Source organism: Oncorhynchus keta, unplaced genomic scaffold (assembly GCF_023373465.1).
Source record: "Oncorhynchus keta strain PuntledgeMale-10-30-2019 unplaced genomic scaffold, Oket_V2 Un_contig_1495_pilon_pilon, whole genome shotgun sequence".
In the NCBI taxonomy this organism is placed as follows: Eukaryota; Metazoa; Chordata; class Actinopteri; order Salmoniformes; family Salmonidae; genus Oncorhynchus; species Oncorhynchus keta.
In genome coordinates, this window is record NW_026279050.1 from 11510 (window position 1) to 36307 (window position 24798).

At 44.1% G+C, this 24798-nt stretch overlaps 1 protein-coding gene and 1 long non-coding RNA gene across 2 annotated transcripts; both read left to right on the forward strand.

The window, feature by feature from the left end:
* Positions 1–11163: 11163 nt before the first annotated feature.
* On the forward strand, positions 11164–23868 carry LOC118378655 (uncharacterized). The gene is made up of 13 exons (XM_052502043.1): positions 11164–11412; positions 12912–13117; positions 13365–13502; positions 15021–15156; positions 15345–16278; positions 16636–16777; positions 19116–19259; positions 20018–20076; positions 20711–20901; positions 21294–21694; positions 22051–22150; positions 22285–22479; positions 22994–23868. Exons 1-12 carry the CDS (start codon positions 11287–11289, stop codon positions 22456–22458), a joined length of 2751 nt encoding a protein of 916 aa, XP_052358003.1. The 5' UTR covers positions 11164–11286; the 3' UTR covers positions 22459–22479; positions 22994–23868.
* LOC127918811 (uncharacterized) lies at positions 16773–17754 on the forward strand. The gene is made up of 2 exons (XR_008100862.1): positions 16773–16912; positions 17027–17754. It is a non-coding gene; the product is annotated as an uncharacterized LOC127918811 (long non-coding RNA).
* Positions 23869–24798: the final 930 nt, after the last annotated feature.

Sequence of the window (24798 nt, forward strand, 5' to 3'; positions counted from 1 at the left end):
AAAGTATTTATATTTACTTCGAAACCGGAACCCTTCAACTGAAGCTAGCCAGCTATGCTAGCGGTCTTCAGCTAACCGGTCATCAGCTAACCTTTAGCTCGGAAAGCTCTCGCCAGTTCGAACAACGCGACGCTAACCAGAGCATAACGGACGTATTTAATTTCTTACCCCCGGATTCCCACCACAAACGGAACATTCTTCAGCTGGATCTTCACAACTAGCTATCGAGCTAAACAGCAACCCTGGTTGATTACTCCTGGCTAGCGTTTCCACCCACATAGCTTGAAGCGAGCCCGGCCAGAGCTCCTAGCATACTCCTGGGCTACAATACCTGGACCTACAACCGGTCTATCGATATCACTGCATGAAGAGGAATAAACAGACTCACCCCATCGCAACGTCCTCCAAAGGCTAACTCTCTAGCCCTTGCTATCTCCTTGCTTGCTAATTCGGCATGCTAACTGCTAGCTTGTTTAGCTTGTTTAGCCCAGGTCCGCTAACTACTACCTTGTTTACCCCGGCCTGCTAATCTGTTAGCTTGTTAGCACAGGCCTGCTAACCGTCTGCATCGCCGCGTCCCAAAAACGCAGTGGCCCATATGTACTTTCTATCTCTTCCCGATTTAAAAAAAAATGTTTATACCTTTCGGAAACCTGCCTCACCCAATGTGATACGGAATCGCTATTATCTTTATTTTTAGAACACACTCAAGAACCTCCAGAAGCTAACCAGCTAGCTAGCTACAAGCTACTTAGTCATTGTTGTTTTTTTTAACCTGGATAACACTCGCCAGTCCAGCCCAAATGCCCCATCCACCGCTGCCCCCTGGACTCTGATCACTTGGCTACATAGCTGATGCACGCTGGACTGTCCATTAATCACGGTACTCCATTCTGCTTGTTTGTTTTATCTGTCGGCCCCGTTGCCTCGTCAATGCCATTTTACCTGCTGTTGTTATGCTAGCTGATTAGCTGTTGTCTCACCCACTGTTTTAGCTAGCTTTCCCAATTCAACACCTGTGATTACTGTATGCCTCGCTGTATGTCTCTCTCAAATGTCAATATGCCTTGTATACTGATGCTCAGGTTAGTTATCATTGTTTTAGTTCACTATGGAGCCCCTAGTCCCACTCCTCATACCCCTGATACCTCCTTTGTCCCACCTCCCACATATGCGGTGACCTCACCCATTACAACCAGCATGTCCAGAGATAAAACCTCTCTCATCATCACCCAGTGCCTGGGCTTACCTCCGCCATACCCGCACCCCACCATACCCCTGTCTGTGCATTATGCCCTGAATATATTCTACCATGCCCAGAAATCTGCTCCTCTTATTCTCTGTCCCCAACGCTCTAGGCGACCAGTTTTGACAGCCCTTAGCCGCACCCTCATACTACTCCTTCTCTGTTCCACGGGTGATGTGGAGGTAAACCCAGGCCCTGCATGTCCCCAGGCACTCTCATTTGTTGACCTCTGTGATCGAAAAAGCCTTGGTTTCATGCATGTCAACATCAGAAGCCTCCTCCCTACGTTTGTTTTACTCACTGCTTTAGCACACTCTGCTAACCCTGATGTCCTTGCCGTGTCTGAATCCTGGCTCAGGAAGGCCACCAAAAATTCAGAGATTTCCATACCCAACTATAACATCTTCCGTCAAGATAGAACTGCTAAAGGGGGAGGAGTTGCAGTCTACTGCAGAGATAGCCTGCAAAGTAATGTCATACTTTCCAGGTCCATACCCAAACAGTTCGAACTACTAATTCTGAAAATTACTCTCTCCAGAAATAAGTCTCTCACTGTTGCCGCCTGCTACCGACCCCCCCTCAGCTCCCAGCTGTGCCCTGGACACCATTTGTGAATTGATTGCCCCCCATCTAGCTTCAGAGTTTGTTCTGTTAGGTGACCTAAACTGGGATATGCTTAACACCCCGGCAGTCCTACAATCTAAGCTAGATGCCCTCAATCTCACACAAATCATCAAGGAACCCACCAGGTACTTTTTTTTTTTTTGTGCTTTTACACCTGCATTGTTTGCTGTTTGGGGTTTTAGGCTGGGTTTCTGTACAGCACTTTGAGATATCAGCTGATGTACGAAGGGCTATATAAATAAATTTGATTTGATTTGATTTGAGGTACAACCCTAACTCTGTAAGCAAGGGCACCCTCATAGACGTCATCCTGACCAACTGGCCCTCTAAATACACCTCCGCTGTCTTCAACCAGGATCTCAGCGACCACTGCCTCATTGCCTGTATCCACTACGGTGCCGCAGTCAAACGACCACCCCTCATCACTGTCAAACGCTCCCTAAAACACTTCTGTGAGCAGGCCTTTCTAATCGACCTGGCCCGGGTATCCTGGAAGGACATTGACCTCATCCCGTCAGTTGAGGATGCCTGGTCATTCTTTAAGAGTAACTTCCTCACCATTTTAGATAAGCATGCTCTGTTCAAAAAATGCAGAACTAAGAACAGATACAGCCCTTGGTTCACTCCAGACCTGACTGCCCTCGACCAGCGCAAAAACATCCTGTGGCGGATGCAATAGCATCGAATAGCCCCCGTGATATGCAACTGTTCAGGGAAGTCAGGAACCAATACACGCAGTCAGTCAGGAAAGCTAAGGCCAGCTTCTTCAGGCAGAAGTTTGCATCCTGTAGCTCCAACTCCAAAAAGTTCTGGGACACTGTGAAGTCCATGGAGAACAAGAGCACCTCCTCCCAGCTGCCCACTGCACTGAGGCTAGGGAACACGGTCACCACCGACAAATCCATGATATCGAAAACTTCAACAAGCATTTCTCAATGGCTGGCCATGCCTTCCGCCTGGCTACTCCTACCTCGGCCAACAGCTCCGGCCCCCCCGCAGCTCCTCGCCCAAGCCTCTCCAGGTTCTCCTTTACCCAAATCCAGATAGCAGATGTTCTGAAAGAGCTGCAAAACCTGGACCCGTATAAATCAGCTGGGCGTGACAATCTGGACCCTCTATTTCTGAAACTATCCGCCGTCATTGTCGCAACCCCTATTACCAGCCTGTTCAACCTCTCTTTCATATCGTCTGAAATCCCCAAGGATTGGAAAGCTGCCGCAGTCATCCCCCTCTTCAAAGGGGGAGACACCCTGGACCCAAACTGTTACAGACCTATATCCATCCTGCCCTGCCTATCTAAGGTCTTCGAAAGCCAAGTCAACAAACAGGTCACTGACCATCTCGAATCCCACCGTACCTTCTCCGCTATGCAATCTGGGTTCCGAGCCGGTCACGGGTGCACCTCAGCCACACTCAAGGTACTAAACGACATCATAACCACCATCGATAAAAGACAGTACTGTGCAGCCGTCTTCATCGACCTTGCCAAGGCTTTCGACTCTGTCAATCACCATATTCTTATCGGCAGACTCAGTAGCCTCGGTTTTTCGGATGACTGCCTTGCCTGGTTCACCAATTACTTTGCAGACAGAGTTCAGTGTGTCAAATCGGAGGGCATGTTGTCCGGTCCTCTGGCAGTCTCTATGGGGGTGCCACAGGGTTCAATTCTCGGGCCGACTCTTTTCTCTGTATATATCAATGATGTTGCTCTTGCTGCGGGCGATTCCCTGATCATCCTCTACGCAGACGACACCATTGTATACACTTTCGGCCCGTCATTGGACACTGTGCTATCTAACCTCCAATCGAGCTTCAATGCCATACAACACTCCTTCCGTGGCCTCCAACTGCTCTTAAACGCTAGTAAAACCAAATGCATGCTTTTCAACCGATCGCTGCCTGCACCCGCATGCCCGACTAGCATCACCACACTGGATGGTTCCGACCTTGAATATGTGGACACCTATAAGTACCTAGGTGTCTGGCTAGACTGCAAACTCTCCTTCCAGACCCATATCAAACATCTCCAATCGAAAATCAAATCAAGAATCGGCTTTCTATTCCGCAACAAAGCCTCCTTCACTCACGCTGCCAAGCTTACCCTAGTAAAACTGACTATCCTACCGATCCTCGACTTCGGCGACGTCATCTACAAAATTGCTTCCAACACTCTTCTCAGCAAACTGGATGCAGTTTATCACAGTGCCATCCGTTTTGTTACTAAAGCACCTTATACTATCCACCACTGCGACTTGTATGCTCTAGTCGGCTGGCCCTCGCTACATATTCGTTGCCAGACCCACTGGCTCCAGGTCATCTACAAGGCCATGCTAGGCAAAGCTCCGCCTTATCTCAGCTCACTGGTCACGATGGCAACACCCATCCGTAGCACGCGCTCCAGCAGGTGTATCTCATTGATCATCCCTAAAGCCAACACCTCATTCGGCCGCCTTTCGTTCCAGTACTCTGCTGCCTGTGACTGGAACGAATTGCAAAAATCGCTGAAGTTGGAGACTTTTATCTCCCTCACCAACTTCAAACATCAGCTAGCTGAGCAGCTAACCGATCGCTGCAGCTGTACATAATCTATTGGTAAATAGCACACCCATTTTCACCTACTTCATCCCCACAGTTTTTATTTATTTACTTTTCTGCTCTTTTGCACACCAATATCTCTACCTGTACATGATCATCTGATCATTTATCACTCCAGTGTTAATCTGCAATATTGTAATTATTCGCCTACCTCCTCATGCCTTTTGCACACATTGTATATAGACTCCCCTTTTTTCTCTGTGTTACTGACTTGTTAATTGTTTACTCCATGTGTAACTCTGTGTTGTCTGTTCACACTGCTATGCTTTATCTTGGCCAGGTCGCAGTTGCAAATGAGAACCTGTTCTCAACTAGCCTACCTGGTTAAATAAAGGTGAAATAAAATAAAATAAAAAATAAAGGTTTGGAGGTTGGATGCTGGAGGCAGATAGGTAGAGACGAATCCTCCAGAGAGATCCAGACATCATGTCCTCCTCCACACCGGTGTTGCTGCATCTGCTGCTACTGGTCTCCCTGGCTTCAGCGGGACACTTCTATGTGTTCCAATATATTTCACTTGTGATTTTCATGAATAGGAATATTTTCTAGGAAGATTTATGTCCATTGCGTTATGCTAATTAGTGTCAGGCGATGATTACGCTCCCGGATCCGGGTTTGAGAGTCACAAGAAGTTAAAACTTATGATTAATTATTTGAGGTAAAGAGGAATTATCATTAGGTTTTGTTTATAGTTCACTTTTGAGTTTCTGAATCGATGTAGCATAGTTAGGCGTTTTGTGTTTTTTTTCTGGGAGAATGGGAGTTTTATTGACTCTCTTTTGGATGTTTCCTGCGACTATAATCTTGGGGAGAGTGGGTGAGATTGAGGTCATAAACGACCAAATTGAAAAGGGCCTGGAAGTTTTTTGTTTTTTCATTAAGGTTTGCAAATATACACACATAAAACATTTGTTAGGACTATTTGTTTTAGTGCAAAGGTATTTTAAAGGGGCACGCTCACATATGGAATTTTGTGAGTTTTTATTTTCTGAGTTTTAATTTCACAAGTGATTTTTTTTATTTTAAGGATAAAGGGTTCTTTAATATGTCTAATGTGGTATGGAACATGACTATAAAGGGTGGTATGACCTTTGACCTTATCATGGCTATCTCTTGGGGTCTGATCAGCCTCAGGGGGGGGCCATTTGGATAATGAATTTGTGGTCATTTGGGATACTAGTTTTAAGGTAAATTAATTATAATGGAGTTTATAGTTCTGGGACATAATTATAGTTTGAACCACAGATGAGAAAGTGGTTCAGGATTCTGTTTTAAAACATTAGCTATAAAGTTTTTGAATGGGCTATTATTGATTTGGTATTACAACAGACAAAAATCCTATTTTTCATTGATAATACATTTGGAGAGGAGATATTTTAAGCCAATAGGGCAGGAAATTACGTAGAAAAATAGTGATTTTATAAGCATTAGAATTATTAACTTGTTGTAACTCCCATCCCGTGAACGGGATCATTGTCATCATCTGACACTAATTAGCATAACGCAACGGACATAAATATTCCTAGAAAATATTCCTATTCATGAAAATCACAAGTGAAATATATTGAGACACAGCTTAGCCTTTTGTTAATCACCCTGTCATCTCAGATTTTCAAAATATGCTTTACAGCCAAAGCTAGACAAGCATTTGTGTAAGTTTATCGTCTTTTTCTAAAAATCAATGATTTTAGATAAAGTCAAACAGTGAAACGCTTAGTGGTATTTGAAAGATAGGAGAGAAAAGGGTTACTGTTTAAATCGATAAATATATATATTTCAGAACATATATAAGTAGCATAGATACTTCAGTAGACAAGACACTTGACAGAGAATTGGTACAGGATAGATATGAATGGGTGCATAAGGGAGAATTGGACATGTGGAGAATGAAAGGGGCGCTCCTACATGATGATGTCAGACATAAGGGTAATTTACTAATCTTACCTAAGTCATTGTTTAGAGTAGGCAAGGTTGTTTCCTGGGCAAAGCCAGGTATCAAAGGGGGATGGGTAAGTTGTGGTCTAGGATAGGATGTGGCCTACTGGATAATAAACTAATTAAAAAAAAGTTTAGCTAATAAATAGGCATAGACATTAAAGATATAATCAGATAGAACAACTGAGAAACTATTTGTTAACCAAACCTGTATGTCCAAGAATTTATGCACTACAGGTGAATTACAGGTGAAGTCACTCAATCCAGTCCCTGAGGAGAATAGATGGGAAGCAGCCTGTTGGGGGGGGCCATACCAAGGACTCCTGGTGACAGCTAGCTGAAAGAGCTACCTGGATTCATATCACACACTGCGGGAGGGTAAGACACAATGACCCTGTCAAACAATCACAGTGTTCGAGAGGAGAACTGGAATTAACAGAATTCCGGGGGCCATCTCTCGAATGAAGACTTCCTTTTCCCGTCATTCCATCCCTATGTTTGTTCATAGAAGTGAAAGTGTGTCTGGCTTCTGGCTGCTGATGTGTTTTCCAGGAAGTTTGGGGCTTCATAGGTGTACTTACCATCCTGAGCTGTCTGATCGTGGGAGCCATATTCCTGATACACCATGAACCCCTGGAAGGCCAGAGGGTAATATTGACACGTAGTTAGACAATGGGGATTTAGTATTAACCAAGCAGAAGAGATCACTTGATCTGGATAAACAGGAAGTGAGAGTGGGATTGGGAAGGATGTCTCAGTGGAGTTCGATGTAGACCAAATGGGGCCTCTGACTCCTTGGCAGTTTAGGACTAAGAGCAGCCATTATGGAAGACATCTATGCAAGTCCCTGTGTAGTTCATGGAAACAGGTTATAGCTCACATCACGTGAGAGGGCTACATAAATCTACATACCCAGTATGGAAGAAGATGGTGTGTAGTGAAAGTAAGGGTTTCAGTTGATAACCTAGTGCATTTAGGGTAGAAAAACTTAGAGCAGATGATTGCTCTAGAGCCAGAATACAAGCAGGGTCCCTGACAAAGCACATACTGACCGTGGAGTTGTCCAGAGCCAAGAGCCGGTGTGGATAGTTCAGATGAAAGATCTTAAGAAAGTAATTGAGATGGAAACTGGTTATGGGGATTCTAACCTATGGTTAGAATGGATTCAGTATGAAGCAGATCAGTAGCAAAAGAAGAATGTTATGCCTGCGCCACAGCAAAACCTCAGTTCATAACCTTTCCCTTTCCATTTGATGGAATTGATACATATAGGGAAATGGCCTGTATGTTAAAACCTCTTGATACTACCCATCCCGGGTCTGGGAGCGTAATCATCATCTGACACTAATTAGCATAACGCAACGAACATATATATTACTAGAAAATATTCAGATTCATGAAATCACAAGTGAAATATGTTGAAACACAGCTTAGCCTTTTGTTAATCACCCTGTCATCTCAGATTTTGAAAAAATGCTTTACAGACAAAGCAAGACAAGCATTTGTGTGTTTATCGATAGCCTAGCATAGCATTTTGCCTAGCTAGCAACAGGCAACCTGGTCACGAAAATCAGAAAAGCAATCAAATTAAATCGTTTACCTTTGATGAGCTTCGGATGTTTTCACTCACTAGACTCCCAGTTAGATAGCAAATGTTCCTTTTTTCCAAAAACGATTATTTTTGTAGGCAAAATAGCTCCTTTGTTCTTCACGTTTGGATGAGAAATCGACCGGAAATTGCGTTCACGAAAACCCCGAAAAATATTCCAAATTAACTCCATAATATCGACAGAAACATGGAAAACATTGTTTATAATCAATCCTCAAGGTGTTTTTCAAATATCTATTCGATAATATATCCACCGGGACAATTGGCTTTTCAGTAGGACCGGGTGGAGAAATGGCTCCCTCTGTATTTTACTCAATAATCACTCTGAGAGCCATCAGGTGACCACTTGCGCAATATAGTCGCTTACGCTCATTTCTTCAACATAAATGCGTAAAACTACGTCAAAATGCTGTAGACACCTTGGGGAATACGTAGAAAAGGGAATCTGGTTGATAGCCCATTCACTGCTCAATAGGGACGCATCGGAACGCTTGGAACTGTCAGCTAAGTGGTGATGGATAATGGTGAGGGGTCAAGAGTTAATTCAGTTATATTGTGTGTCATGTGTGTGCGCTAGTAGGTCGGAAGAAACCTTTAAACCTGCTTTGTCTTGGTCGAGAGGAGGAGATCCATTCTAGAACCAATGACGTCATATTTTGTATATAAACTGTTGTTCGTGGTTACATGGCAGCGCGTTCCGAGAATAAATACTATTATCTCATTTTGATAAGACTGGTCTCCGTCTATTTTATGCAAATAAGAATCTTTGTTGACCCGGATCTGTTCTCCACTCCCTTTACCAGCCCCCCTTGGGAGAACAAGATACACATATGCACCAGGTCAAAAGTTTTAGAACACCTAGTCATTCAAGGGTTTTGTAGAATAATAGTGAAGACATCAAAACTATGAAATGACACATGTAGTAACCAAAAAGTGTTAAACAAATCAAAATATATTTTATATTTGAGATTCTTAAAATAGCCACCCTTTGACTTGATGACAGCTTTGCACAATACATGATTCCATATGTGTTATTTCACAGAATTTGATGTCTTCACTATTATTCTACAATGTAGAAAATACTAAAAATGGAATAAAAACCCTGGAATGGGTAGGTGTTCTAAAACATTTGACTGGTAGTGTATGAACAGGATATTTCACCTTTTCATTAGAAACACAGACTCCATACCAACTCACATCCCCCTGTGTTGTAGCCCAGTCTCAATGCATAAAAAAGCTTGAATACAATATCATTTACAGCGTTTCTGGTGTTCAAGTCTCTAATCCTTCCCTCTAGTAAATCTGATCGGTCCCTATTGTCTGCAGATGAATGCCTTGAGTGACTGTGTGGGATTGAGATGCTAACAATGTGTTACAAAACACTCCCTCAATCACCTAGTCTACTGTAAGGCAGAACGGACCCTGGGTAGCAACAGACCAACACTGGGACGACCAACACACACTGTATGGCACAAACTAATGATTGATTGATTGAATGAACCTTAACTTGACGGATAGTCACCAGTTTACAGGCACAGATTGTTGTTCCGAGAAACACCCTTGTTCTTTCAACTGAAGTCCACATGACAGTCCGTGTTTGGGTGATTGGTGATGATCTGTGTTAATGTACATGAGTGTGAAAAGCTACTGAATTCACTCAGATATAAGGAGACAGGTGTATTTACCTTCATTTGCAATCTGTAGTATGAATTAATTAGTTCACTTCAATATCTATAAAACACATACTGTCTGGTTGAGTTGGTGTCTCTGTCGTGCAGATCAACCTTTGCTATTGTAAGTATTTAGTATTAGTATTGTAAGGTCAAGTGGTTATGTAGAGGTTTATTTTGAGGTGCTATTGTCCAACTCACATTAAGCATCTCCCTGGAAGCCATTTGATTATATGCCATAGGTTTAATCTCAAACAAGTTCACTGACTTCGTCAGCAACATCCTTGAGTCCTGTGGAACATTCTTGAAGCATGAGACATTTACTGAAAACAACGTGGTGTGAAAAAACGATCTTTGACCTTTTGTGTTCCCAACATGTTATTTCATTCAAGAAGCATTTTTTTCACCTCACCTGATGTTTGACAAGAGAGATGAGATAATAAATCACCTGTCCTCATGGCCTAATCTTGTTGAACATCTTCATGCTGTCAGTCAGATGGATTCCAACAGACCCATGCCAGTTCAACGATGTAAAACAGAAAAACATCTGATCGGGACAGAGCAGAAGTATAAAAACATCGTTTTGACTCACACGTTGATTTAAAGGTGATTGTCATGAATTACCATGAAAAGCATCCTTTTTGTGTTTGTGTAATCCTCACCATGGTAACAGGCGTGGAAAGAGAGTTAGAACACCTCAAGGAGCAATACCATGGGTGAATATGGATTGGTGAAAGGGTATTGGATGGCTGTTTTCACCTATCCAGCCTACCCAAGGAGGGAATGAAGGATGTATTTACAAAGTCATCTGTAGCAGGACCAATTCATTACAATTTCATAGGCAAGTTTTGCACCGTTATGATCAGTATGCATCGTGTACCATTCATTTTGAATTGCTGTGGCCGTTCCCCCCACAGACACAATAACCCAAACCAAACACATAATGAAAACCTACTCATGAATCAATAAACTCACCATTATCTACAGTGGTAACAACACTAGTTGTGAAATACATGTAATTGAAATGAACCAACATTCTGGTATGAAATCCTTGTATTAACCTTAATCTTTCTTAACTTAATCTTGATTATTTAGTCTCATCATTCATTTGTATTTAATTTAAATACCTTTCATGTGTCGTAAGTGCATAGTACTGGTGCAAATGCTCACTAGCCGACCAGGTGAACAATCTGTCAATGTGCCCTTGAGCAAGACACTTAACCCTAATTGCTCCTGTAAGTGGCTCTGGATCAGAGCGTCTGCTAAATGACTAACATGTAAATAGAAAATGTAAATCAGGCCAATGTACGAGATTAGCAGAGACAAGTTCAAGATATACATAATTACTTTAACTCACAACTTTATTTCCCCTTTCGTTTCAGGTTATAATGAAAAGGTATTTTAACCTTTGTTTCCCAGTTCAATAAAACCAGTTCCACCTGTCATGAAGAGAACATGTCCAGGGTGAGTTACGAAGGAAACAATGTTGGCATCTGCTCTGACATTCCTCCTGAATGGATGGTTGGTCTGAGAAGGTATAAAGGTTTGGAGGTTGGATGCTGGAGACAGATAGGTAGAGAGGAATCCTCCAGAGAGATCCAGACATCATGTCCTCCTCCACACCGGTGTTGCTGCATCTGCTGCTACTGGTCTCCCTGGCTTCAGCGGCACACTTCTATGGAGGCTCCATGTCTGTCACCCCCAAGGGGAGGAACGCCGACGGAACATTCAAGGTGAGAGATATTCAGGGGATCATTGGCTGCTCCCAATTCTGATCTTTTGCCCACACACACACACACACACACACACACACACACACACACACACACACACACACACACACACACACACACACACACACACACACACACACACACACACACACACACACACACACACACACACACACACACACACACACACACACACACACACACACACACACACACACACACACACACCTTCACATATGCTGCTACTATCTGTTAATTATCAATGCATAGTCACTTTATCCCTAATACCTACATGTGCATATTACCTCCATTACCTGGACTACCCCGTACCGCTGCACATTGACTCAGTATTGTATTGTGTTACTATTTTTCCTTTAGTTAATTAAGCAAATTGTTCTTACTTGTTTAAAACTCTGCGTTGTTGGTCAAGGGCTCGTCACTCAGCATTTCACGGTAAGGACTACTACACCTGTTGCATTCAGCGCAAGTGACAAATAATTACAAATGTTTTGATTTGATTTGATTCTAAAGGGTATTCGCATTTGGTTGGACTCTTCAGAAATGTTGAATCACATCACGTCTATTCCAATACAATTCATTGTAATACGGTATACTAATAAGAGTGATTGCAATAATTGTGACTTTAGATCAATTATATTCAATCACCATGTATTGTTTTATATAGCATATGAGTATTTATGCTTTAATTAATGGTGTGCAAAGTTTTGTTCTTATCAAATAAATGAGAAATATGAGGCTATAGAATAAATACATTAGAGATGTATTAAGCTTTTGCATCAATGCAAAATGAGCACCTGGTATTTTCAGACGGGAATAAATAACACAAGTTAATATTTCTAAATGTGTTTGTTTTTCCATTTGTTATGTTTTATTCAGTCTGAAAATAACAGGTGAACATGTCTCACTGGTCTAAACTCTTAGCAGATATGGTGCATGTGTGTAGGACAGAGAAAGGAACCGTTGTGCACCGGTTCTGTCATTGCAGTAAGTTAGTGTATTTTCGTGTATTTCTGGCGCTCTATCCATACAGCCACTCAGATCATATTAGACATGGACTTAAAACAATTTCCAACCCGTTACCTCCTTAATTACATGACAAATGCCACGCTTGATTCGGACAAACTAAGGTTGGTTTTTATAACAATTCCCTACTTTGCAGATACATTTATTCTTGTATTTTGGAGAAAAAAAAGACAAACCACCTCTTTTCAATTAAAGCATGTTTAAACAGGTTGCAGACGTTTTGCCATTAGAGAAATTAACAGTGGATTCATAGAACCGGTCGGTAGCGCAGCCTAGTGGTTAGAGCAGTGGACTAGTAACCAGCAGGTAGCCTAGTGGTTAGAGCAGTGGACTAGTAACCGATAGGTTGCAAGTTCAAATCCGCCAAAGCTGTTCCAAAACAACAGCGTTAATTAAACTTCATCAGTCTAATAATGTTTTATTGCCCCATTACAATGTGACTTTCTGTTCTCCAGGTGGATTTACGCTACAAGAATACCCATGATTGGTGTGATTACTCTCGCTGGTATTGTTCCTCAGGGAACTGCGGCTCTTCTATCACAGATGTCAGAGGCACAATTGACAGCAGCAGCAGAGGACGGAGTGGTTACAACAACCAGTGGTGTGAAACTGAAACAGTCGAGACCAGAAATATCCCCAGTGATAAACCTTTTCAATTGATGCAAGTTTGTTATGAAATACATGTAATCAATTTATTGAACACGCATTGTGCACAATGACTCATGTTAAACTCATATCTGTTAAAATGGTTTTAGCTGTACCGTTAAAACCTACCTCTACAAGGTAGACTCCCCTCTGAGTTTCTTTTCAAAGACTGTGACGAAGACACTCTGTAAATGATATGGTGGGTTTGATAACATTCCATCCCAAGTGACCACTTACCTAAAGATGGTTTGTTGTTGTAACAGACAAAACAGCTGCTGTTGGATCCCAACAGTGAACGGTCTTGGACGTTGGAGCCTGGAAACACAAGTGGATCTGGGAACAAGATCTGATACTGGTGAACCCAACAGATCTCCAGTCACAGCCATTCTTCCTTTCATACGGTAACAACCTTCTGACTCCCAAAACATTACCTCTTTGAACCGATCAGTTGTATTTATATATACAATATAGGTTATTGAAATCCTAATTAGACATATTCCTACATTTTTGGCTGGCGGTAAGGAGGCGCAAGTGTCCAACTCAAGTTAAATAGCAATTTTGTTATGTAAAAAAATTGCGCGATAGCATTTTCCAACCCTGACATCAGCAATTGACCGGTTTAACTTCAGCTCATTTGTGTTAAAGTGGGCGGGGGGCCATGTTTTAAAGTGGGCGGGGGGCCATGTTTTAAAGTGGGCGGGGGGCCATGTTTTAAAGTGGGCGGGGGGCCATGTTTTAAAGTGGGCGGGGGGCCATGTGTTAAAGTGGGCGGGGGCCATGTGTTAAAGTGGGCGGGGGCCATGTTTTAAAGTGGGCGGGGGCCATGTGTTAAAGTGGGCGGGGGCCATGTTTTAAAGTGGGCGGGGGCCATGTTTTAAAGTGGGCGGGGGGGGGGCCATGTTTTAAAGTGGGCGGGGGCCATGTTTTAAAGTGGGCGGGGGCCATGTTTTAAAGTGGGCGGGGGCCATGTTTTAAAGTGGGCGGGGGGCCATGTTTTAAAGTGGGCGGGGGGCCATGTTTTAAAGTGGGCGGGGGGCCATGTTTTAAAGTGGGCGGGGGGCCATGTTTTAAAGTGGGCGGGGGGCCATATTTGAGGTGTGTCCAGGGGCCGCCCCCACACCGGTCCATTCTTTTTTCTCCAGGTCCCGATCATTAGCCAGATATTATCATGTTGTGCAACAAAAACAAACCCTCTGGGCTATTTATTATGTTGGCTGTAACTGTATTCAGACATTTAGCCTATTTAAACAAGTTGTTGTTTGGTTTTTATTACAATTGGATTAGAATTATACACTGTCTTTTCAGGCCTTATCAATAGCTTAGTGAAATTGATTTTGCTAATTGACTACGTTTGGCATTTCCACGTCCAGACTGCAATTTACAGTAGGCCTTGCCCCTATATCACTGCACATGCTATAGCCTATGTTCATTTCCATACTGAAGCAATACAATAAGAACAATGTGGACTGTTAACATGTTCACCATACTGTTTTCTGTAAACATGGATCAGCCTGTTTAACTAACTAGGCTGTAACGGACTAACATTCTAACTTGAGTTGATGACATCACAATAAATATATAAAATACCGTAAATACACAACTCTAAGCAACCACATGTTTATCCATGGAACACGTTCTGATTGGCCGGTGAGGGGTCAAAGCCTCGACACACCCACAACTGGTCTATTCATCGACTTGCCTAGTTAAATAAAGGTTCAATAAAATACGTCAATACAAATCAAGGCTCAGCCCCTTTTGCACCACTGCCAGCAACTGCACATATAATTGTGGTGGTGAAAATAGCTCAAATGTAGCTCTACTGGCAGCTCTTAGACTGACCGTTGTGTTAGGTTTGTTCAAATAGAGCCCGTAGAATTGACTCATTTCATATGTTGTATTTCTGACTCCTGTCATTGTAGTGTTCCCCAGAACTGTCAGAGGTCCTACAACCTCACGGCCTTTGACCCTGACGGTGATCGTGTCAGATGCAGATACGGATTGGTCAGACCTGAGTGCGATAGTTGTGATCAGCCTTCAGGTTTCTACCTGGATCAGGTTGGTGTGGGCAGTTATTTTCAACACCTTGAATCTCATGTGTTGATACACTCCACGATGTGCTGTCACGTTGAGGCCAAAACATTACAACTCATTTGTATTCAATCTATATGTGATTGCATGATATTGCATATTGTCTTTGGTCTTAACCAGCTATTCCATTTGTGTTCTAACCTCTTCACTGTTAGGGCTCTTGCTCCTTACAATACGGCTACACTTCAACGAGTGGCGTCTACGGGTTTGAGCTGGTTGTAGAGGACTATCCTAACCAACACATCACCCTGTCCTACACCGATGGCTCTAGTTCCTCCAGGGCACCGCTTCATGCAGGGAGACGCCGACGCGCCAGCTACCAAACAACCGTCTCCTATCCCTGGTGGTGGAGCCAAACCACCACAAGTCCTTCTCCTTGGTGGTGGAGCCAAACCACCACAGCTCCTTCTCCTTGGTGGTGGTGGAGCCAAACAACCACTGTCGCCCCATGGCCCACTACCACCACCACCCCGCCCACTACCACCGTCCCCTGGCCCACTACAACCACCCCCTGGCCCACTACCACCACCACCACCCCGCCCACTACCACCACCTGGCCCACTACCACCACCCCCTGGCCCACTACAACCACCCCCTGGCCCACTACCACCACCACCACCCCGCCCACTACCACCACCCCCTGGCCCACTACAACCACCCCCTGGCCCACTACAACCACCGCCCCCTGGCCCACTACAACCACCACCCCCTGGCCCACTACTACCACCGCCCCCTGGCCCACCACCATCCCACCCACTACCACCACCCCCTGGCCCACTACCACCACCACCACCACCACACCCACTACCACCACCCCTTGGCCCACTACCACCACCCCCTTGCCCACTACAACCACCACCCCCTGGCCCACTACCACCACCACTAGACCCACTACCACCACCACCAGGCCCACTACCACCACCACCTGGCCCACTACCACCACCACCAGGCCCACTACCACCACCACCTGGCCCACTACCACCACCACCTGGCCCACTACCACCACCACCAGGCCCACTACCACCCCAGGAAGCCTGTATCCCTCCACTGCTCCCCTCAGCAAACTCCCTCTGCATTTCTCTCTTCTGGGTGAGACTCCTCTTCTGATGGTTAACAATGCATTGGATTTTTTAAATGTATTGAACCTTTGCCTATTTAACTAGGCAAATCAGTTAAGAACAAATTATTCTTTAAAAAGACAGCCTACTGGGGAACAATGGGTTAACTATCTTTTTCAGGGGCAGAACGACAGATTTTTACCTTGTCAGCTCGGGGATTAAACAGAGCAACTTTTTGGTTACTGGCCCAACGCTCTAACCACTAGGCTACCTGCCACCCCCTGGATGGAGGATTGGACATATGTATTCTTTAAACAATGTCAAACATGGCATTTATTTGTAAAGTATTGGCCTTTACTTGTGTACGTTTGTGTCTTTTCCACTTCAGTGGACTCTAGTGTTCCGTCCTGCGATGAGGGTATGTACCTGCCCAGGTTCGTGCAGCCGACACCACACAACGGAGAACATCTCCACGCCGAGGTCAACAAAGAGCTGGAGTTCAGGGTCAAGGCCGAGGCTACACACTCAACGTAAGAGACATGATAGTCTATAATACAGTATTATACCCAGGATTATATTTATAGTGCTTGAACTCCTGGCTATAACAGGTCATCCTGGCTGTAACAGGTCATCCTGGCTGTAACAGGTCATCCTGGCTGTAACAGGTCATCCTGGCTGTAACAGTCCGTCCTGGCTGTAACATGTCATCCTGGCTGTAACAGTCCATCCTGGCTGTAACAGGTAATCCTGGCTGTAAGATGTCATCCTGGCTGTAACAGTCCGTCCTGGCTGTAACAATGCATCCTGGCTGTAACAATGCATCCTGGCTGTAACAATGCATCCTGGCTGTAACATGTCATCCTGGCTGTAACAGGTCATCCTGGCTGTAACAGGTCATCCTGGCTGTAACAGGTAATCCTGGCTGTAACAATGCATCCTGGCTGTAACAATGTATCCTGGCTGTAACAATGCATCCTGGCTGTAACAGTCCGTCCTGGCTGTAACATGTCATCCTGGCTGTAACAGTCCATCCTGGCTGTAACAGGTCATCCTGGCTGTAACAGTCCATCCTGGCTGTAAAAATGCATCCTGGCTGTAACAGGTCATCCTGGCTGTAACAGGTCATCCTGGCTGTAACAGGTCATCCTGGCTGTAACAGGTCATCCTGGCTGTAACAGTGCGTCCTGGCTGTAACAGTGCATCCTGGCTGTAACAATGCATCCTGGTTATAACAGTGCATCCTGGTTGTAACAATGCATCCTGGCTGTAACAGTTTAGTCCTGATTGTAACAACACATCCTGGCTGTAACAGTTTAGTCCTGATTTTAACAACACATCCTGGCTATATCTAAAAACGTTATCACGTGTAGTACTTTTTCAGTGATTTCAAAAAATGTCTTCTGCAATCAACTATTTTGCTTATGGCACCCTACTGTATAAGTTCACCAAAAGGTCTAAGACAACCAAGAGTTTTCCAATTAAGAGTAAATGTATTTTCTGTGATTGATCTGGATTGGTGTGGCCGTCTTTTTGCTAAGTGAGATGCTTGTGACGTCCAACTCTGATGTCACCCCACATAAATTGCAATTTAAAAGCGGTTAAGGTAAGGGTTAAGGTTAGGTAAAGTTTTTTAAATAAAAAAAAATGTATATTTCACCTTTTATTTAACCAGGTAGGCGAGTTGAGAACAAGTTCTCAATTACAACTGCGACCTGGCCAAGATAAAGCAAAGCAGTGCAACACAAACAACAACACAGAGTTACACATGGAGAAAAACAAACATAGAGTCATTAACACAATAGAAACAAAGTTTATATACAGTGTGTGCAAATGAGATAAGGTAGGTAAGGCAATAAATAGGCCATAGTGGTGAAATATAATAATTACAATTTAGCAATTAAACACTGGAGTGATAGACACTGGATTAATAGATGTGCAGAAGATGAATGTGCAAGTAGAGATACTGGGGTGTAAAGGAGCAAAAAATAAATAACAGTATGGGGATGAGGTAGTTTGGTGGGCTATTTACAAATGGGCTATGTAAAGGTGCAGTGATCTGTGAGCTGCTCTGACAGCTGGTGCTTAAAGTTAGTGAGGGAGATATGGGTCTCCAGCTTCAGTGATTTTTGCAATTCGTTCCAGTCATTGGCAGCTGAGGAAGGAAAGGCAGCCAAAGGAGGAATTGGCTTTGGGGGTGACCAGTGAAATACCTGCTGGATCGCGTGCTACGGGTGGGTGCTGCTATGGTGACCAGTGAGCTGAGATAAGGCGGGGCTTTACCTAGCAGAGACTTATAGATGACCTGGAGCCAGTGGGTTTGGCGACGAATATGAAACGAGGGCCAGCCAAGGGCATACAGGTCGCAGTGGTTGGCAGCATGAGTGAAGGATGCTTTGTTGCGAAATAGGAAGCCAATTATATATTTCATTTTGGATTTTGGATTCTGGAAGGAGAGTTTACAGTCTAACCAGACACCTAGGTATTTGAAGATGTCCACATATTCTAAGTCAGAACCGTCCAGAGTAGTGATGCTGGACGGGCGGGCAGGTGCTGGTAGAAATCGGTTGAAGAGCATGCATTTAGTTTTACTTGCATTTAAGAGCAGTTGGAGGCCACCGAAGGAGAGTTGTATGTCGTTGAAACTCATCTGGAGGTTAGTTAACACAGTCCAAAGAAGGGCCAGAAGTATACAGAATGGTATCGTCTGGGTAGAGGTGGATCAGAGAATCCTCAGCAGCAAGAGCGACATCATTGATGTGTACAGTGGTTTAAGTTAGAGGAGAGGTTAAGGTTAGGGTTCGGATTCAGGGTTGGGTCATCCAAGGATCCCACTTAGCATTTACCTTTTCTGTTTGATCTCCTTTCTAGGATTAATGATGTCATCGTCAGTGGACCTCTGAACATCACCAATCACATGACTACCCAGGGGGAGTTTGTCATCCGGTGGACACCCATCCGGGACAATCTGGGGGAGTATTTCCCCATTTGCTTCATCGCTGAGGGGCTTTCTGGGTAGGTCTTATGTTTTATAATGCTAGAAACATCACCAGAACTGCTCTTCTACTTCCAGTACGTTCTGCTACTTCCTGTATGTTCTGCTACTTCCTGTATGTTCTGCTACTTCCTGTATGTTCTGTGACTTCCTGTACATTCTGCTACTCCCTGTACGTTCTGCTACTTCCTGTGTGTTCTGCTACTTCCTGTGTGTTCTGCTACTTCCTGTATGTGCTGCTACTTCCTGTATGTTCTGCTACTTCCTGTATGTTCTGCTACTTCCTGTATGTTCTGCTACTTCCTGTATATTCTTCTACTTCCTGTACGTTATTCTACTTCCTGTATGTTCTGCTACTTCCTGTATGTTATACTACTTCCGGTATGTTCTGCTACTTCCTGTATGTTCTTCTACTTCCTGTATGTTCTGCTACTTCCTGTATGTTCTGCTACTTCCTGTATGTTCTGCTACTTCCTGTATGTTCTGCTACTTCCTGTGTGTTCTGCTACTTCCTGTATGTTCTGCTACTTCCTGTATGTTCTGCTACTTCCTGTGTGTTCTGCTACTTCCTGTGTGTTCTGCTACTTCCTGTATGTTCTGCTACTTCCTGTATGTTTTGCTACTTCCTGTACGTTCTGCTACTTCCTGTGTGTTCTGCTACTTCCCTCTGGAGTTTCCTCTTTATATGATATTTCATTTCACATGAGAGAGAGACTAATAATACATGTAATGATAATATTGTTCCGTTGTTCACCCTGATCTTCTCTAACACTTTCAGATCTAGTGTCTATCAGTCTGAGATGAGATGTGTTGTGGTGGAGGTCGGACGCAGAAAGGGTTTGTACATTATTCCACCATCAATATGCTCTGGTGTGTGATTGGACTATGTGCTGTGGTGTGTGATTGGACTATGTGCTGTGGTGTGTGATTGGACTATGTGCTGTGGTGTGTGATTGGACAATATGCTGTGGTGTGTGATTGGACAATATGCTGTGGTGTGTGATTGGACTATGTGGTGTGTGAATGGACAATATGCTGTGGTGTGTGAATGGACATTATGCTGTGGTGTGTGATTGGACATTATGCTGTGGCGTGTGATTGGACAATATGCTGTGGCGTGTGATTTGACAATATGCTGTGGCGTGTGATTGGACATTATGCTGTGGCGTGTGATTGGACATTATGCTGTGGCGTGTGATTGGACAATATGCTGTGGTGTGTGATTGGACAATATGGTGTGGCGTGTGATTGTATAATTGTGCACTTTGATAACAGATGAAGCTGTGTATACTGTATGATACATACTGTACCTAGACAACACATCTGAAATCACCAAACATGAAGGAAAGATAAAAATGAAACTCGAAATGACCCCAATCAACTCAAATCATGGGTCACAGTCAGATTGTTTTGATTAAGACATTCATGCAAAAGATAGGAAGAAATACAACAATAATATCTCCCGTGACAGTCAAAGCCAAGGTGGTGTGTGACGAGACCAAGATGACGGTAGAAGTGGAGAAGTCCTCTGTTACTGAAATTCACGAGGACCACCTCCGCCTCAACGATCCCAGTAACTCTGCCTGCGACCTGCAACGCCTCTCTAACAGCACCCACATCATTGGAGTCATCCCCCTCAATGCCTGTGGCACTCAGATAGAGGTGAGGCCTCCGAGATGTCAAATATTATAGTGGGATGACACGTGTACAGTATTCCTCTTTGTGTGAGACCCATTCACTCCTGTGTGTTTGTCTGCGTTCGAGGGGATATTCACCCCAAGGCACCAGCTAGGCTGACAGATCTTGAATTGGTTTCCTCAGAGAGACGGTCAAGATGTAGTGTTTTGGTGAGGGGTGGATTTATGCTGCCTGTGGGAAGATCTGCCCTCAGAACAGTTTTGCATCAAAAGAGAAGCCAACATGCTCACTCATAACCCCAAGAGGTTCACAGCAATATCAGAACTGAAACGATTGATCTTGGTGACGTGTGTAAAGTTCAGTGCCCACAAATGTAACTGTCTCAATGATTTTCCTCTCCATCTCTCTCAATCCAGGAGGACGACGACAACCTCATCTTCAAGAACCAAATCACCACCTTCGACAACACCAACGACATCATCACCAGGCACCACCAGGTGGAGTTCCAGTTCTACTGCCAGTACGCCAAACGTGGCAACGTGTCCCTGGGCTTCACTGCACACAGGGACAGCATCACGGTGCTGGAGAAAGGCTTCGGCACGTTCACCTACCAGTTTGAGTTCTACCAGACCAGCCGGTTCGCCAACATGGTGGATCCCCGTGACTACCCGTTAGACGTGGAGGTGAAGCAGATGATCTACATGGACATCGAGGCCGTGTCCACTGTGAACAACACTGAGCTCTTCGTGGAGTCCTGCAGAGCGGCGCCGTACGACAACCCCGACTACCATCCCACCTACCCCATCATTGAAAACGGGTGAGACTGAGCACACAGATTCAGATCAGCTTTATTAGCACGAGTGGTAAGGCTACTGTTGGTAAAGCAAAGTGAGGTAAAGACATCAACAATAACATTCAAAATAATAATAATATTAATGGTGATTAGAGAAAGGAAACACACACATATATATTAAAATATAAACACTGAGGCATTCATCAACCTCAGGGTGGACACTTGTCAGTACTGTGAGATGATAATAGAAACGACAGGTTTGAGACATTTGTATAAACGCTGGGGAGAATTCTAGACTAAAAGATTGTTTTACTGCACTTACTGTATGTACTTTACATATTTACTGTACTCTAGGTTTTAACTGTGTGTTTTTTTACCAGGTGCATTGTGGACGAGACGGTTCAAATCTTCTCACCGCGTCACCAGAGGCATTTCCAGTTCGGAATGGAAGCTTTCAAATTCATCGGAATGCATGACCAGGTAAATGGGGACAGATTGCTGAATCATTCAAGGATCGAATCAAGGGTTATATCCTCTCAGTTCAGTGACCTTTGAACCCACTGGCTATAGGTGTACATCAGCTGTTCAGTGACCTTTGAACCCTCTGGCTATAGGTGTACATCAGCTGTTCAGTGATCCTGTGTGAGGCTGGGAACCCCAACACCCGGTGTGCCCAGGGCTGCGTCAACTCCACCTCCCCCAGCCTGCTGGTCACCACCACCACCGCAAGAGAGAGGCCGCCATGCAAACGGCCAAACACCACATCTCCCAGGGTCCTTTGCGCCTGAGAAAGAGTTCAGAGAGCTCAGGTAAGCTAACCCTGAGGGAAACGGCTGTAGCTTTAGATGAGCTACAAATCAAATGTTGTACTTTGTGTTATTGACGATACAGTATATTACAGTATATCATCAATGGTCCTCTGTAGCTCAGTTGGTTAGTATATTACAGTATATCATCAATGGTCCTCTGTAGCTCAGTTGGTTAGTATATTACAGTATATCATCAATGGTCCTCTGTAGCTCAGTTGGTTAGTATATTACAGTATATCATCAATGGTCCTCTGTAGCTCAGTTGGTTAAGTGTGATACTTGCAATGTCAGGGTTGTGGGTTCATATCCCAGAAGAAAATACATGAGGATGTACCACTAGTGTAAGTTGCTCTGGTTAAGAGAGTCTCTGATAAATGACTACACATTTAGGAAGGACTTCTACAGTGGAATTTGTCAACAGGAAATAACATCTCTGCATAAACAGGTGTTTTTTTTGTTTCACAAAGAGTTTCTGTGTTATAAAAGGTGTTTGTGTGTTTTCTTGTCTTCCCAGTGACCAACGTGAACATGGGGTTGATGGTTGGGTGTATCGTAGCAGCCGTTGCCATGCTGTGCGGAGTGATGCTCTACAAGTCCAAAACATCAGGTGTTAAATACCAGCCCCTGACAACATTTGAGACTTAGTCCCATGGCAACCATCCTTTCACATGTAGTCTGCATTATAGAAAGAAGGATGGTGGGAAATATTGAACATTTGAAAAGTGGTCTCTGACTTTAACGATGAAATAAATGTCTCTTGAGATCAATACAAGAATATGCATTAATCCGTAAACGTACTTAGCGGTGACTCCGATTATAACGATGTGTCTCGGCTGACCAGGTAAAAAGCTCTGAATAGCCACTGGAGCACCAGTAGGATTGCAGGTGTTCATATATCACAGGAAGCTGCTGAGGGGAGCACAGCTTATAATGTCTGGAATGGAGACAATTGAGTGAATGGTATTTGATTCGACTCTACTCGTTTCACTCCAGCCATTACCATGGTCCCGTGATCCCCAATTAAGGTGCCACCAACCTCCTGTGATGTATATATATATATTTACTGTAGCCTGTCCTATATGCATTTGACCCATATAGTGCCCTCTAGTGTACAAATGAAATGTAATTTACAAATACAGAACAGCTAAAAACCACACAACAACCGTAGAGGGTTTGGCCCAAATGTCTCCTACAACTTGTTTGACCAGTTTAACTCCTGCTTCTTCTTACTGTCTGTATTGTGATTTGAATAACATTCTGCATGATCCAACATGGCTGCCCTGTTACATGTGGTCATCAGTGGAGCAGAAGTGCTTTGATTAACATCCTGCATGATCCAACATGGCTGCCCTGTTACATGTGGTCATCAGTGGATCAGAAGTGCTTTGATTAACATCCTGCATGATCCAACATGGCTGCCCTGTTACATGTGGTCAGTCAGTGGATGGCTGCCCTGTTACATGTGGTCAAGTGGAGCAGAAGCTTTGATTAACATCCTGCATGATCCAACATGGCTGCCCTGTTACATGTGGTCATCAGTGGAGCAGAAGTGCTTTGATTAACATCCTGCATGATCATGGCTGCCCTGTTACATGTGGTCATCAGTGGAGCAGAAGTGCTTTGATTAACATCCTGCATGATCCAACATGGCTGCCCTGTTACATGTGGAGCAGAAGTGCTTTGTCATCCAACAGTGGATGTGGTCATCAGTGGAGCAGAAGTGCTTTGATTAACATCCTGCATGATCCAACATGGCTGCCCTGTTACATGTGGTCATCAGTGGATCAGAAGTGCTTTGATTAACATCCTGCATGATCCAACATGGCTGCCCTGTTACATGTGGTCATCAGTGGAGCAGAAGTGCTTTGATTAACATCCTGCATGATCCAACATGGCTGCCCTGTTACATGTGGTCATCAGTGGATCAGAAGTGCTTTGATTAACATCCTGCATGATCCAACATGGCTGCCCTGTTACATGTGGTCATCAGTGGATCAGAAGTGCTTTGATTAACATCCTGCATGATCCAACATGCCCTGCTGGTCATCCCTTTGATTAACACATGATCCAACATGGCTGCCCTGTTACATGTGGTGGATCAGAAGTGCTTTGATTAACATCCTGCATGATCCAACATGGCTGCCCTGTTACATGTGGTCATCAGTGGAGCAGAAGTGCTTTGATTAACATCCTGCATGATCCAACATGGCTGCCCTGTTACATGTGGTCATCAGTGGAGCAGAAGTGCTTTGATTAACATCCTGCATGATCCAACATGGCTGCCCTGTTACATGTGGTCATCAGTGATTAACATTCTGC

Coding starts and splice junctions, on each gene's coding strand:
- LOC118378655 (XM_052502043.1), top strand. CDS start 11,287: ATGTCCTCCTCCACACCGGTGTTGCTGCATCTGCTGCTACTGGTCTCC. Junction 15,157..15,344: donor CAGGTTTCTACCTGGATCAG/GTTGGTGTGGGC, acceptor CTTCACTGTTAG/GGCTCTTGCTCCTTACAATA. Junction 20,077..20,710: donor GGAGGTCGGACGCAGAAAGG/GTTTGTACATTA, acceptor CTCCCGTGACAG/TCAAAGCCAAGGTGGTGTGT.